General features: G+C 35.7%; 3 protein-coding genes across 3 annotated transcripts; 2 read left to right on the forward strand and 1 right to left on the reverse strand.

The window, feature by feature from the left end:
* The first annotated feature begins 467 nt into the window (after positions 1-467).
* LOC116308998 (nuclear transcription factor Y subunit alpha) lies at positions 468-5,428 on the forward strand. The gene is made up of 4 exons (XM_031719525.2): positions 468-757; positions 2,575-2,733; positions 2,826-3,026; positions 3,547-5,428. The coding sequence occupies exons 1-3, from the start codon at positions 485-487 to the stop codon at positions 3,012-3,014; spliced, it is 621 nt and encodes a 206-aa protein (XP_031575385.2). The 5' UTR covers positions 468-484; the 3' UTR covers positions 3,015-3,026; positions 3,547-5,428.
* Positions 5,429-6,320: 892 nt separating this feature from the next.
* Positions 6,321-12,356, forward strand: LOC116308972 (uncharacterized). Its single transcript, XM_089027985.1, has 10 exons — positions 6,321-6,346; positions 6,664-6,840; positions 7,030-7,281; positions 7,868-9,896; positions 10,502-10,601; positions 10,793-10,874; positions 10,993-11,063; positions 11,425-11,523; positions 11,876-12,016; positions 12,121-12,356. Exons 1-10 carry the CDS (start codon positions 6,321-6,323, stop codon positions 12,168-12,170), a joined length of 3,027 nt encoding a protein of 1,008 aa, XP_088884111.1. The 3' UTR covers positions 12,171-12,356.
* Positions 12,236-14,498, reverse strand: LOC116308979 (small nuclear ribonucleoprotein G). Its single transcript, XM_031719504.2, has 4 exons — positions 14,388-14,498; positions 14,199-14,221; positions 13,352-13,476; positions 12,236-13,106 (listed from the first exon to the last, which is right to left on the reverse strand). Exons 1-4 carry the CDS (start codon positions 14,417-14,419, stop codon positions 13,056-13,058), a joined length of 231 nt encoding a protein of 76 aa, XP_031575364.1. The 5' UTR covers positions 14,420-14,498; the 3' UTR covers positions 12,236-13,055.
* Between the last annotated feature and the right edge of the window lie 201 nt (positions 14,499-14,699).

The raw sequence follows: 14,699 nt of genomic DNA on the forward strand, positions 1-14,699 counted from the left end.
ATAAACAATCAGTCCCTAATTTTTATATACAAGTTCTAATGAAAAGTTGGGAGAGGCGAAGGGCCCTCTAGCTCGTTTCCTTTATCTCACACTGGGTCATATGCCCATGAAACATCCTTATTACTAATTTATTTTATTTTTAGATTTAAAGACTTGTAGTTTTTGCATAGCCAGAAATTGGTGGTTAACAAAATCCATTTTATTCATAAAACTTTTATATTACGATTATCATTTTCAAAAATAAATGCGGACAATAAAGTGTATTAAGTGTAATATGCTAAATATATTTCACGGGCTTTTAAAAACCATTCTAATAAAAATACAAGACTAAAAAATATTATAAATAATGAATAAATGGATGAGCAAAACCTTCACTACCCCTCCCGTCCCCTACGAAATCTACTCTTCGCGTGTTTTGCGTCACAGCTTCCCAGTCTCGCTCTGCTCAAAATCAAATATTCATTAGTTACTAAAGAAGAACAAAATGGCGATGGAAGCAGCTCCAACTTCGCCTCAACTGAGCACCTATGCTCCTCAGACTAACGTTGCTGTAACCCATGCAGTACCTTCAACTCATAATGCCGTTAACATCATCCCACCTGAACAATCTAAAAGTCTGTTTATAGTCGATCCGTCACAACAGCACGCTCTACAAATGTACGCAAATGATCGGGCCTTCATGACTGCTGCCAACTCGGTCGAATACAACGGCGGAGCTATAACAGTCCCTGTAACGAATAGCAATAACCAAATCATGGTGAGTCCAAGAGTTTTTGTCTGTGTAGATAATCCCCTATCTTTTTCTGTCATAATGTTGCTGTTGGGTATGCTTACTAGCCTTGTAAAAGACTGAAAGAAGAAGATGTAGTTGAAGGGTTCGAATTGGCACAGTTCTTTTTTTAGCGTCGCTTCCCAAAGCCCAAACGCTCAGGCTTCAGAAATTCGTTTCTCCGTCTTTCGGAGCTTCGTAGTACTCGCAGAAGTGTTCAAAAAGTTGTTTTGATTAATCGAAAACGAGCAATTGGCCGGAAATTCTATCTGTCAGACGGGTTTGTAAGATTTAAAAAATCGTCCAATGAAGCAAAGCTTGCAAGTCTTGTTCGCTATTGGTCGTGAGGAAGCTGTGTATCGATGGGTTATTTGTTTCTCCAATCAATGGCCAATACATCTTTTAACAGGTACAGCACAACAAACCCAAACCCTCTGTACCAATCAACCGTTCTCTTTGAACTTTTGGAGGGAATATTTCAAGTTTTTCGAGGCCTGAACGAAGATTTTCAGCCCGAGACGACGGCTTTCTTTATTTAGTTGTCTTTCTTTGTGTGACGAAGCGACGCTACCAAACAGCCAGCTGTTCTTTCACTAAAATCCCTCAAAATATTCCTTCCTTAGGGCGTATTTTCTTATAAATAAACTAAAAGCCGACAGTTTTTCGCACTTTGAAAGAAATTGGGTCAATTTTGAACCATTTTTTGTACAAAATGTTTCATAATTTTTCTTTTGAAATCGACGAAAAATACTAAAATGGCGAATCGAAGGCAAGCAAGTCGGATCAAACATTTCCTCAATGTCCACGAAAAAGAATTAATTCAATAATTCTTTTCTTGATCTCATTTATTATACCTTGAAACCACAAGATAACGCTTGGTAGATGCCTATCTTTTGATTATGAGGGGTACAGAATGAAAAATCAATTAATTTTCCTAAAAAATGAAGAAAAAGAAAGCTTAAAAATTTATAAGCTTATTTTTTAGGGAAATTATAAACTACATTTTTTGTGGACCATGAGGTAAAATGCAAAATGTTCAAACTGTCAAAAAAAAAAGAAAGAAAAAAAAAAGAAAAATAAAACACTCAGGGTTATACATTTATTTTTTAGCATGTATTATTCATTATAATCCACAGCATGTACACATTTTTGATGTGTTTTCTTTCACACATCTTTTCTTTATTTTTTGATAAAATGTCTGTCAGTGCTAGACACAAACGCTAGTGAAATTCACTAGTCTGGGACTAGTAAATCTTTGCTCTGGGCTAGTGAAAATTAGGACTCGCTAGTCCATAGGATCTAGGCTAGTACATGTAGATTACTCTGCTTGGCTTAGTAGAATGAATAACTGTTGAACAGCTGACGTCGCATAAATTATATATGCTATTTACTATTTTAGTTGACGTCACAAATTGAAAATTTTTGTGCCCAGTGGTCTGAGAATCAGTGGAGAAAACTAAGATGTAATTGAGTGTCTCTTCATGCATTCTCTGGTAAAGTAAACCCCCAGATTGGCATGACCATCAGTTTGGTTCATACTTCCTGTTTTAGGTGACGTCAACTAAATAGTTATCTTAATTGGATACATTTATTTAACTATTTAACAGTTTGACTAAATGCACTCATTTCTAAGTTCATTTTTATGACAGACAAACAGCATTTTTATCGTGACAAATTGCTAGTATTTGAACAAAGGATATCATTTTTTCACAACATTTTTTATTCATTGTCTTTCTTGGTAGTTTGAGCTATTCAGTTGTTGTTTCCCTAATAATAATAATAATTTGTGATTATTTTTGTCAAAGATGAGTGGGCAGCCAATCAGTGCCCAAAGACTTCCAGTTGCCATGGAAACACTCGACGAGCCACTTTACGTGAATGCAAAGCAGTACCATCGGATAATCAAACGACGGCAGGCAAGAGCAAAACTGGAAGCAGAGGGAAAGATCCCTAAAGTTAGAAAGGTACTTAATGACAAAAGTTTAAGGATTGGGATGCTTTTAATTTTTTGATAAAAATATTATAATTTATTCATAAATATTTTATATAAATCCAGAAATATCTGCATGAGTCTCGACATCAACATGCATGCAGACGAAAAAGAAGTAATGGAGGGAGATTTGTAACGAAAACAGGCAAAGCCTTGAGATTAGCAGAACAAAATAATGAGATCGAATCAGATGAGCATGATATAGATAAAATGCCTAGTCATGGACAATTAGCAAGCGAGCAAGCAACAGAATAAAGTGTGTAAAAGGTAAATATATTTTTGATTTAATATTTTTGATATACCTCATTTGAATAACTGATATCATTTTGATACTGATATTTGAAATGAACACTGTAAGTTTCCTTATTTCCTTTTAGTATAAATACACAGGTGATTATTAAAAGTCTTGCGTGCTGATTGGTCGAGAAACTCAGATTATGACACGATAATCACCTCCAGCGATAATCCAAAATGGTGGCCAGCCGCTTTGTTGCTGTTGCCGGAAAAATTGTGTCTTTTATCTTCTTTTTCCTTTTTTTTTGGAAAGAATCATATGTGTATTTATACTAAAACAATTATTCACCTCAGGCTCAGTGAATATCGGGAATATCAACTTCGTTTTGGTAATTATTCCCCGATATTCATTTTGCCTTGGGCGAATAACTGTTAAATATTCTCTCATTTCATTTTTTTCTTAAATCTTTTTATGTACCTTCCAAATTTTGCTACTGATAACCTGGGAATAAAGAATATTTCTAAACAATTTTCTCTTTTTTTCTCTCCTCAGGTAAACATGATGCTTGTAAACATTATTGAACACTGTAATCCTTTATTTCAGTCTATTTAAGTAATCCCACATGCCTTATGCAAATATTTACCTCGTAATACTGCTTTAAAAAGATGTAGATTATATTATCATTATTATTATTATAATTATATTTACCAATATGTCTTGATAAGAGTTTTTTAAAAAAAGGACAACATACATGTTGTTCAAATCTTATAGAACTTAGTTTTTTTGAATAACTTTGGTCAGGCTAAGTCTTCAACTAAGTTGCAGTAGTTTTTCTGCTTTTCATTATGCTTTTGTAACCCAGTGAGCTCTTGATGCCTATTGTTTTATTTTCTGGGTTCATTTGTTAAAAAGCTGGCTAGTGCAGATTTCATTGCTAGGAAATCAAAGTTGTCAGCATTAATTTGGCTTCGGACAACTCAGTCTTATCAACAAAGTTTGTTTGGCAGAAACTAAGGCACTTCATAAGAAATCTGTCAGTCAGTACATGTACCTTTCATATTTTTGCGGGAGGCAGTGAAAAACCAAATTTCAGCATACAGTCCACAGACACAGAGTTTGCATGTTTATGACCAACAAAACCAACAAAACCAACAAAACAAATGCAATGCTTAAATATACTAGCTCCTATTTCTGGGGTTAAGGAACTGGGTAAGAATTACTAGCACAATATACTTTACAGGCTTTCTAAAGGCTTTACAGTAATCAGAATGAGATTACCCCTTTTTTCTTCAAATTTTTTTGAGGGATTTAAACAAAACCTTTTCAGTTGATTAATCCCACAATTTCCCAAAAAATAATAACATAAAATGTGCTTTTTACTGTAATGAGACATTTCTTTATTAATTGTTTCAATCTCAAGTAAATTGGATTTCAGTGATTAATTTCCTTATGGCAACTATTTTAAACTCCAATAGAGTGTCAGGACTAGTACTTTATTGTTCTAAATAATGTTGTGAAATGTAAATAATTCAAGGCCTTTATATTATATTACTCAATAGTTTTAGTGAAAAGAATCCCCAATGTAGAAATATATGTTTTTAAAAACCTGCTTTGATAACTTGAACACAAGTTTTGTGTATTTTTTTTTTCAAGTATGCTTTTTGAGTAATGCATGCTGCCATTAGTAAGAGAACAAAATGACTTTCTAAATTTTTTTGAGGCTTACAGGGATTGCAAAAGAACTCTCATAATTTCTTGAGAGAATGTGGGATATTTCTTTTAAATTTTTCTAGTCATTGATCTCATTTTATGATGGTATGAAAGTGTTGTATACTCTGTATGAATGGTGTGTGCTCAAAATAGGTGGGTATACGATGACGTCATTTGTTTTGATCAAGAACAATGATAAATTCTTGGAAATTCGAGCAATAGACAAAAACGTCAAAAGTGGCAAGATCCTATCGCTTTGGAAGATATCTGAGAATTTGAGGACAAATCTCTTGATAGTTTTCAAGTTAACATTGTGAAATTTGACAGTAATATGTAGGTTGGTTGGCAAGATTGTTGCCAACCAACCTACATTTACTGCAAAATTTAGCAACTTTAATTTATTATATCTCCTGAACTAATGAAGCAACTGCTCTCAAATTGATAAATATTATCAACAGTTATGACCTCTTTATATTTCTTAAGTCCAATTGTTTATGGCTCAAAAGTTGATTTTTGGAAATGTAAACAATACGCCCACCTATAGATTTCAGTTTCTCTTAGGACAAAATAAATGGCTCTGTACTAATGCATATTTAAATAGGTTACTTTTCCGTTTAAGCGGGTTGTAACTTAGAACTCTGAAGTAAATCATTTTGCAACTGGGATTTATAGTACCCAAAACAGCTTGGAAGTAAAAAAGAATAAAAGAGGAAATGTTTCTTTAGTAGTGATTAGTAATGTGTACCAATAATGTTAGGGTGTGGCTTGCTTATTTTCTGGGTGGTGTATTGGTAGTGCACTCCTCTCTCACCTTTGAGGTCTTGTGAGGGAGACTAGAATTGTGGGAAAGAAACTTATAATGAGGAAATCAAGGGTGGTGTAGTGGTAGTGCACTCCTCTCTCACCTTTGAGGTCTTGTGAGGGAGACTAGAATTGCGGAAAAGAAACTTATAATGAGGAAATCAAGGGTGGTGTAGTGGTAGTGCACTCCTCTCTCACCTTTGAGGTCTTGTGAGGGAGACTAGAATATTGTGGGAAAGAAACTTATAATGAGGAAATCAAGGGTGGTGTAGTGGTAGTGCACTCCTCTCTCACCTTTGAGGTCTTGTGAGGGAGACTAGAATTGTGGAAAAGAAACTTGTAATGAGAAAATCAGTCTCAAGGGTGATGTAGTGGTAGCGCACTCCCCTCTCACCTTTGAGGTCTTGTGAGGGAGACTAGAATTGTGGAAAAGAAACTTATAATGTGAAAATCAGTCCCAAGGGTGATGTAGTGGTAGCGCACTCCCCTCTCACCTTTGAGGTCTTGGGTTCCCTAAACTTGGCATCAAGTTTCTGCCAGTAGAGTTTCTAGAGGTTTCTCTTGATTAGGGTTTTTTTTAGGGGGGGAGTTAGGGTTGGTGCATTCTACTTTTTATCAGCTTGGACTGCCTGTGGTTAGATGGCAGAACAATAAAATCCCTGTGCTCTTGGGAATTTAATTCTTTTCATGTAAAATGATGATATTGTTCCTGCCATCTAACATGGCTGCCGCCATGTGATGGTGCAACATCTCTATATACCCTGTATTATGACAAAGTGATGTAATTTGCAATATCGTACCCAGAGCTCCTCAGTATGGTTCCTCCCCTGAAGAGGCTCTGGTAACAGCTGTTTTTTGCGCGATGCTGATTGGTCCAAATACGATACCAAGAAGCTCTGGGTACGAGACTGTTTAATTTGAAGCTGGGGGGGGGAGTCACGACAGGGTTTGGATAACAACACTTTCAAGGTCCATCGGCTGGGCTTCCTGTTTCCTTTGTCAGTCAAGGGGCCTGGTGCAGGGGGTATCCAAAATGGCCGCATTTGGCCATAACAAAAGACGGAATGGCAATTTTATTCTTTTTTAACAGAAATTCTTAGTTTTTAAACATTTTTTTAAAGGTAAGCTTGAATTATATGTGATTTTTTAAATTTTCAGCGCTTTTTATACAGACATTTCAATTGTATTCGAATTCACTACGAAAACACCACAAAGCGATTTTCTTAAAATTCAATCAAAATCTCAAGTGATTTCGTTCCTTGTTCATTTTTTTACAAAGAAAATCCCAGGAAAAATAACAGCAGCAGTAGCAACCGTAGCTAGAGCATCAACGAGGTAACGAAAAAAGCTGCTGGAACCGTGCACGACAACAATATCAACAAAGGCAGCAATAACAACAAGAACAACAAGAACAGCGACAACAACGACAACAGCAACGTTAGCTTGTCAAGCACTATACATCTATTTTCATTTTTTTCAGCAGGCTGGCAGCTTGTTACTCTTCTTTACACGAACAGCTAGCAGGCTGGCAGCTTGTTACTTTTCTTTACACGAACAGCTGTTTCTTGAAAACCTCCAAGAAGATTTAGAAAGTTTTCTTCAGACTACTGATAGCACAGAGGTGATAGTGTTACCACCTTTGTGCCCTCGATACAGATACTTGACTCACAACCTTGTTCAAAATGAATTTCCCCCTCTAAGGAGTGTGTCCATAGGGTCAGATAAAAAAAGAAGAACGGTTATCTTCCTAAAGCCACAGACATTAGACAGCAATAGGTATTGGAGGACTACTGTTTCTTGCCGCTAGCTTATTATGAATATACCCATTTCCATAATTATGACACTCAGACAGTTAGCTATAATTCAAAATGTCTCGGTTTTTGGCTTCTACCTATCAAAATTACGATGGTCTAAGTTAGTAAGCTTTTGATTGATGGAAGCCAAAAATCCAGATGTCTTGGGCTGAGTTGGTTGTACAACTGCGTTGCTAAATGGGTAGGATATAGTTGTGCTCCTTGTCTGTAGTGTAGTTTTCACATAACAGTGGGTGTGGCAATTCCATGTCTATATGAGTTTTCATTGGATTATTACAGTGACAAGCTGTGATTGGTTCAATTCTACTATTTTAAGAAATTAGTGCTATATTGTAGGCGTGACAATGCTATATCTGTAAGATTTTTGATTGGATAAGCTGTGATGCACTCAAGTTATGATTGGTTTAATTTGACTTGTTCAATCATACAGTTCCATACCTTTTAGTGACAATATATTTCCTGATATTGGTGTCTTGGCTGCCATTATTAGTGCTATATAATTACTTGAGGCCTACAAATTAGTCATTTTCACTTGTTCTACTTTGCAGTGAAAAAGTAATGTCAATGAATTCAGTTGGAAATCAAGGCAAGAAGAATCTTTCCATCGGCAGAGGTAGAGGGAAAAGAAGTGATCAACAAAAACCGATACAAATCCAAAACATCCCTTCTGGATCAAAAAGTGAAAGTCAGTCAAAGACACCTGATAAAACTCTGTCTATGAGGGTTTCAAGAGGAAGGGGCTGGAAAAGACCTGATCAAGCTATATATGTTCCCAAAGCTTTACGAAAGAAAGACAATGTTGATGGGCAAAGCCCCGAGGATAAATCTAGGGAAGAGGATGAAGTTTGTCAACTCGTAAAGAAAGATAAAGGCATTCTTTCTGATTATGACAGCTTTCTTGAACAAAAAAGTGCTGACAGACACTCATTGACTAGACAGTATCCTGAGAAAGAGGAGACTGCTGTTTCGGTAGCATCGAGGGGGGATCAAAAAAGCTGTAACATTTCCAATGAAAAAGAGGTGGAACCACATGTAAATACTTTATCAGAGTCAGTTACAGCAGGTAGTTCATGTAGCAATGATGCTGCTCCCTTGGATACAAACAAAAACCCAGTTGATATATCTGATATAAATCAAGATTGTTATGAGACAAAAAATGAATCAAGAAATGAGAAGGTTAAAGAAGAGGCAACAGCAAAAATTCTGAGAACTGTAGAAAATCAAGACACTTGTACAAAAAGGGATGAGAAAGAAGAAGAACAAAAATTATGGGAAAGTGAAGGCAAAACAGGAATGGACAGTGAAGGCTCTGCTGATGGGACTCAAATGATAGACATATGTCAATCAATGCCACTGGTAACATCTTGTGAAGAAAGTGATAAAAATGAGCAAAATGGACAAAAGTTGTTAGAAAATCAAGACGTGAGAAAAAGCACAACATCGAACCAGCAGAAACCAGTGATTGACAGCTTTCAAACAAGCTCATCTGTGGAATCTTACCATGTGGATGATGACACAAAGAGTGAGGAAGAGGTGCAAGAGAATATATTGAACACAGACCAGCAGCAATGTTTGACTAGCAATACGAGCTTGATGTTGAATAAATCCATTACCGAAAAGGAACATTTGCAGCAAGAGGAAAGTGAGTTCTCAGAGAAGAACCAAGTATTGGGAATTGAAACCAAAGAGAAAGAGAATAAAGATAGTGATGTATGTCAATCATCATTAAATGTTAAAGAACTAAACACTGGATTTTATAATAAACATGATATTATCCTTCAAGATAGTATGTCTTCACCTTCCTCAGAAGGAGATGTTGCCTTAGAGAATGATTCAAAGATAGATGAAACCTATGATGATGAAGGCTTGCCTGAGGAAACCTCTAAAATTTGTGTTTTTAACAAAGCTTTAATAGATCTTAAAGATGAGTTGCCTGGGATTTTAAAGGAGAATTCTGAGGGCAATCATGTTGATGATAAATCAATTTGTTCTAAAAGTGAAGTCAGTCGTGAAGTCAATGCAGAAGTAACTCCTGACGAGTTACTTCATGAGAATAGTAGTGAGAAAAATGAAACTGTGAGTGGAAATCAAGAAGATCAGAGAGAATCTGATGATTTTAAAGTCATAGAAACACAAGGAGATACAGAATCTGAACAAGGAAAAAATGTCAGTATTTTAGAGGTGAGCAATAATGAGGAAGGAAAAATAGACTCTGAATATAATGTAAACAATGAGATGAAATCTGATGAGAAAGATGCTAAACACAAGAAAAAAAGTAAAAAGAAAAAGGGAGATGATGAAACCAAAGAGGAGAAAAAGAAAAAGAAAAGTAAAAAGAAGGAAAGTGAAAATGGAGAACCAAAGGAAAAAGAGAATGATGAAAAACGTAAACTGAAAAAGAAGGAGAAAAAGAAAGCAAGTAGAGAAGATTCTGAATCAAAATCTAAAGATCATAAATCCAAGAAAAATGCAAAGGACAAGAAGGATAGAAATGACGGCAATGATGAAGATAGTGAAAGCTGGGAGTCAAAGTTCAATGAAGATGGTGAATGTCTTGATCCAGAGCTACTAGAAGAGGTACTATTAAAACAAAATTACAAGATATTGTATAGCCCTGTTTACACTGGCGTTTTTGCGGTGATTTTTGCTGCGATTTTTGTGGCAATGTTCGGAAATATGAAATCTTTTGTATCATCCTTCAAAAGAGACATTCGTCTAGGAAAATCTTGGTATCCTGAAAAAAACTTTACTAGCAAATTCTTTATCATTATTTATTATGGACAAAATCGCCAAAAAATCGCAGCAAAATTGCTAGTGTAAACTGGGGCTTATGGCAGAAAATTGGAAATTCTAGGGGGGGGACCTTTTTCAAATTTCCTCCATGGTGGGGTATGGAAATTTTCTGGCACCACACCTGTACATTTAATGCTCTTATAATAAAAACCTTCCTGTCATATAGAGGAAAAGGTGATGAAAGCAAGCAATACAGATTTCAACTCTCAATATTATCCTGAATCTAATCGTACAATATAGAGCCCTTGCAGCACTTTGGAATGCAGCTCAATCTGGGGGACAAAACCATAGGTTCCAATTCTTGGGAAATTGGAATTCTTTTGTTTTGTCCCCCAGATCGAGCTGCTTTCACATGCAAGGGATCTATACATGGTGTTTGCATATTACAGCTTACTGAGGTGACAGGTATTAAAAAACCTTCAAAGCGCAAGACACAGTTTGATTACTATGCTCTCCCACCCAAGGAAGTGATAATAGATGAAGACTCAGGTATTTGCAATCTAGTATGTGCTTTGCATTTGATTGAGAAGTGCTACTAAAAGGACAGGGGCTAAGAATATAAGGGGGAGCTTGACCAAATTTTGCTCGACTTGTAAGTAACAACATATTTTACTGTAAATTCATTACTTTGATCAGCCCCTGAAGTGGAAGGAAAATGACATTTTTGTTTCTTCATGAAGGGTATGGGCACATTGCTGAATTGTATGACTTCTCTCCTGAACTCAAGACTCAAGACCTCGTACAGTTATTATCTTCATTCAAGTAAGTTTCTTCCTAAATTTCATGCTGTTTGTCCTGAAACAGCAATATTATAAAACTATCATGGCTGTATCTAACCTGCCAGGAATGAATATGTTCTTTGGGGAATTTGTCATTTCAGGAATCAAGGTGATGAAATCAAATGGGTTGATGACACTCATGCATTGGCAGTTTTTTCTAGTGAGATTGCAGGTAGGAAACATACTGTTCATAGGCGTGCATATCAATTGGGAGGAAAATTGAAACCTCTAAGGGTTTAGGTGTACTCGGCATTGTATGTGATCATGAGTAGAGTTGTTTTAATAATATTTAATATTTAATAATATTGATTTTCTCCTGTGCTTAAGGGTTTTTCTCTGGGTTTTCCTCTCTCTGCAAAAATCAACTTTTAAATTCCAACTGGAATCCAGCAGAAGAAGAGCCACTCTTTGGAATCCCTGCATGTGATTTCCCATTTATTCAATTCAATCATTTATATTTTGGCCAAGGGAAGTTTTTATCTTAGGCTAATATGGCTACATCATCTGACATCATAAAATCATTGTCTTCACAGCTAAGCAGGCAATCCAGATGTGTTCCAGTCCCATAATAAAGCTACGCCCTGTCAGTCAAGGAATTTCCGAGTCCAAGAGCAAAGCAAAGAGATGCTTTAGTAAGTTAGACTGGTGTAAATAAGTGTTTTCTGAAAAATGCAGGTATCTAATACAGCTATTTCGAAAAAAGGTTGAAGAGGCAAATGGAGATAGGCAATGAGCAATAGATGATAAGTGATAGACAGGTCATTCCAAGATCTAAGAATAGCTGGAATGACGTGTATTTCTTATTAACATTGTTGTCAATAACACAGATGTTGTTGTTTGTAGTTGACGAAACCATTTAAAACACCTCGATTATTCATGTTTGGATCCCCACTGTTTTTCAGTCATGCAATCGCCAATCACCAATTTCCATTTGCTGTTCGCCCCTTCAACTTTTAAAAAAATAGCTGTATATTGTTTCAACAGGTGTTCCGCAACCCTACAAACCACGCCCAAAAACCACTAAATTGGCAGCTCATAGACTTGTCACTGGTGCCCTTGGAGTCAGGCCTACGATGAGTAAAGAGGAAAGGGAGAGAGAAAAAGAGAAGATAAAGGAAGCAAAAGGTAGGACCTTGAAATTGGGTTCCCTGTGGTTGAGAACAACCACAGGAAGCCCTATACATTTAAAACGGATTTTAGACTGAAACCCTTTTCTTTTCCACTTTTAGAGCAAAAGCGTCAAGAAAAGCAAAGGAAAGCAGACGTTTGGGGTGACTAGCAGTCTTGATAACTTCAAATTCACACTATTAATTCATATGAAAATGTAAAAAGAGCTAGAAAAAATACCAGTAAGATATTATTTTATTACTGTTAATTTATTTACATGTACAAATAAGACACAAGCTACAAATATATATATACAATACAAAATGTTCAAGTAAGAATAAAGATGTATGTAAAAACAGCAATGATGTAGCACTTGTCACATGGCAATGCTCACATATTTTTGAGCGTTGCTGTTCCATAACTTATAAGACATCTGGTTTTTTTTTGGATTCCATATTCCATCAATCAAAAAATTACCAACTCAAACTAATGAAAATATACCAAATCCATCTACACATAATATTTTCCCATTTCAGACCATGTGTCATTCTCTTGAGAATGAAATAGAGTATTTCCACTATCACATGCTGGCACCCATAATAGTTTGGACTGCCTGTGATTAGATGGCAGAACAATATCCCTTTGCTCTCGGGAATTGAATTCTTTCTCATGTAAAACAATTGTATTGTTCCTGCCATCTAACATGGCTGCCCTCAGGTGATGGTGTAAAACCTCTATTCTTTGTTTGAGATTGTATGCATATTCATGTGTCTTTCTCATTCACAATCATTAAACAAAGAAATGATACTCTAGGAAATGACATGTGGTGAGAAATAGAAAAAAAAAAAACAGTGGATTTGGTCTATCCATGGACAGAAGCCAAAATATGTAATAGCAAAAATGTGTGGAAAATAGAAACATGATAAGCACCACAAAGTTCTTGCTCTGATATGTCCAATTTTTCACCCAAAGTATCATCAAGTCTTGTTCCTTCTGGTATCATCTTGTCATTATTGCATGGAGCTTTTTCTGTTAATAGCATGGTTATCAAGATATTCTATATTCTATCCAGGGATTCCATGGTCACTATACTGTTTCCTCTTATTACCTAATAAAAAAAATGATTCAGCTGATGAATATTCTACTTGAGACAGGAAATGATGTCAAGTAACATTACAACCTGTAATATTTACTTAATGGTTCCCTTACTGTGTAAGATGTAATCACTTGCTACAGGTTGAAACATAGAGGAGTTTCAGGAATAGAAGGAGACCTCAGAGGTAAGAGATAAATGCACTACTGCTATTAAATATACCCTCGATTCCCATTCTTAATATTGGATTCTGCACTTACCACCATTCCAATGCTGTGTTTTTCAGTAGCAGAAGCATCTTCAACAGCTTCATCAAGTACTAGATTCATAAAAGGATCATATCCTCTGAGTACACCCGTTACATGTCGACCACCATTTAGTTTCACTTTAAAAAAAGAAAATAAAGATACATGTTTGATAAGAGTTGCAAAAATGTCTTTCTCAAAACTAAAATTTCCCAGTAGTCATATGCATAGTTGAGAAGAAGATTATCAAAAACTTGTGTTTGCATGTTACTGAATAAATATGTGGACTATTCCGGTGTTTTATGTTCTGTCAATACTTTTGGAAATCCAAGTCAATGTAATTGACTGCAGCTATAACAACCAGGGCTTAAAATAACGGCCAGTCAGCTGCCTGTCATGATCAACAAAACCTTTTCTGGCTCAACATTACTGGTCAAAATGACTGACAAGGCAAAGATTTGACCAGACAAGTTCCAATTCTGGCCGGAAATTGTCGATTGACAACTGATGTTTGGAATGAACTAGGTCACAGACAAATGAAACAGTATGGAGTATGTTTTTATTATTCTAAACACCCAAAATATTTATGTACCTCTCCATTCTAAATACGACCAGAAAATTTACTTTTGGGTATGTTTTTCCATGTCAAACTGTGTGCCTGCCCATGTAACATTTCTTTCCTGATAGTAATAACGTTGTGAAGAGGCCAAGCAGGAAATATAGCAAAAACGAAGACAATTTTGCAGATTCTTTGTTATGGCTGCCAGAAATGAAAGGAGGTGCAATGTCTGCTACTTGTCATCTCTATGATATTATAAGTTTGGTGAAGAAAGACACCCAAAGCAAAGTTCATAATACTTACATGATAATTTCTTATCCATGTACCTAAAAAACAAAATCGATCGTTAGTAACCGCCAAGACTTATAACCTTTCAGTTGCAAAGCAGTATGCCGGTACCTTCATAATTAGGCAATCTTTACCGATTTCTCGTGCAATTTTTATCAAAGGAAAGTAGCTGTGGTTTAGTAATAATACTCTTGTCTCACTTACTTCTTTAACTCTGGAGGATGGGCTTTACTCATGATTATTTTTGATGGATTCTTTTACGAACTTTCTTGGTTAATCTTCAGACGCGAAGAAAACGTTCTGCAAAGACGTGCGCCTGCTGTCTTTCGGCACAGCGCGGGCACCACGGGGATACCAAAAACTATAAAATACGAATTTTAATTTTTTAAAAATATGAGTGTAAAAAATTACAAATGATTTCAAAACTAAGACAAACTGAAGGAAATATGTATATATTTTTGTAATGAAACCTTAAAAAGGTTGATAATATTTAAATATTGTATTTAAATTAATATT

The sequence above is a fragment of the Actinia tenebrosa genome, unplaced genomic scaffold (genome assembly GCF_029948245.1).
Source record: "Actinia tenebrosa isolate PJP-AT-01 unplaced genomic scaffold, QUT_ActTen_1.0 PGA_scaffold12__29_contigs__length_12842862, whole genome shotgun sequence".
NCBI classification, from domain to species: domain Eukaryota; kingdom Metazoa; phylum Cnidaria; class Anthozoa; order Actiniaria; family Actiniidae; genus Actinia; species Actinia tenebrosa.

Coding starts and splice junctions, on each gene's coding strand:
- LOC116308998 (XM_031719525.2), top strand. CDS start 485: ATGGCGATGGAAGCAGCTCCAACTTCGCCTCAACTGAGCACCTATGCT. Junction 758..2,574: donor ATAGCAATAACCAAATCATG/GTGAGTCCAAGA, acceptor TTTTTGTCAAAG/ATGAGTGGGCAGCCAATCAG. Junction 2,734..2,825: donor AGATCCCTAAAGTTAGAAAG/GTACTTAATGAC, acceptor ATATAAATCCAG/AAATATCTGCATGAGTCTCG.
- LOC116308972 (XM_089027985.1), top strand. CDS start 6,321: ATGGTTCCTCCCCTGAAGAGGCTCTG. Junction 6,841..7,029: donor GTAGCTAGAGCATCAACGAG/GTAACGAAAAAA, acceptor AACAGCTAGCAG/GCTGGCAGCTTGTTACTTTT. Junction 10,875..10,992: donor CAGTTATTATCTTCATTCAA/GTAAGTTTCTTC, acceptor TTGTCATTTCAG/GAATCAAGGTGATGAAATCA.
- LOC116308979 (XM_031719504.2), bottom strand. CDS start 14,419: ATGAGTAAAGCCCATCCTCCAGAGTTAAAGAA. Junction 14,222..14,387: donor CATCCTCCAGAGTTAAAGAA/GTAAGTGAGACA, acceptor TTTGTTTTTTAG/GTACATGGATAAGAAATTAT. Junction 13,477..14,198: donor CATGGATAAGAAATTATCAT/GTAAGTATTATG, acceptor CTTTTTTTAAAG/TGAAACTAAATGGTGGTCGA.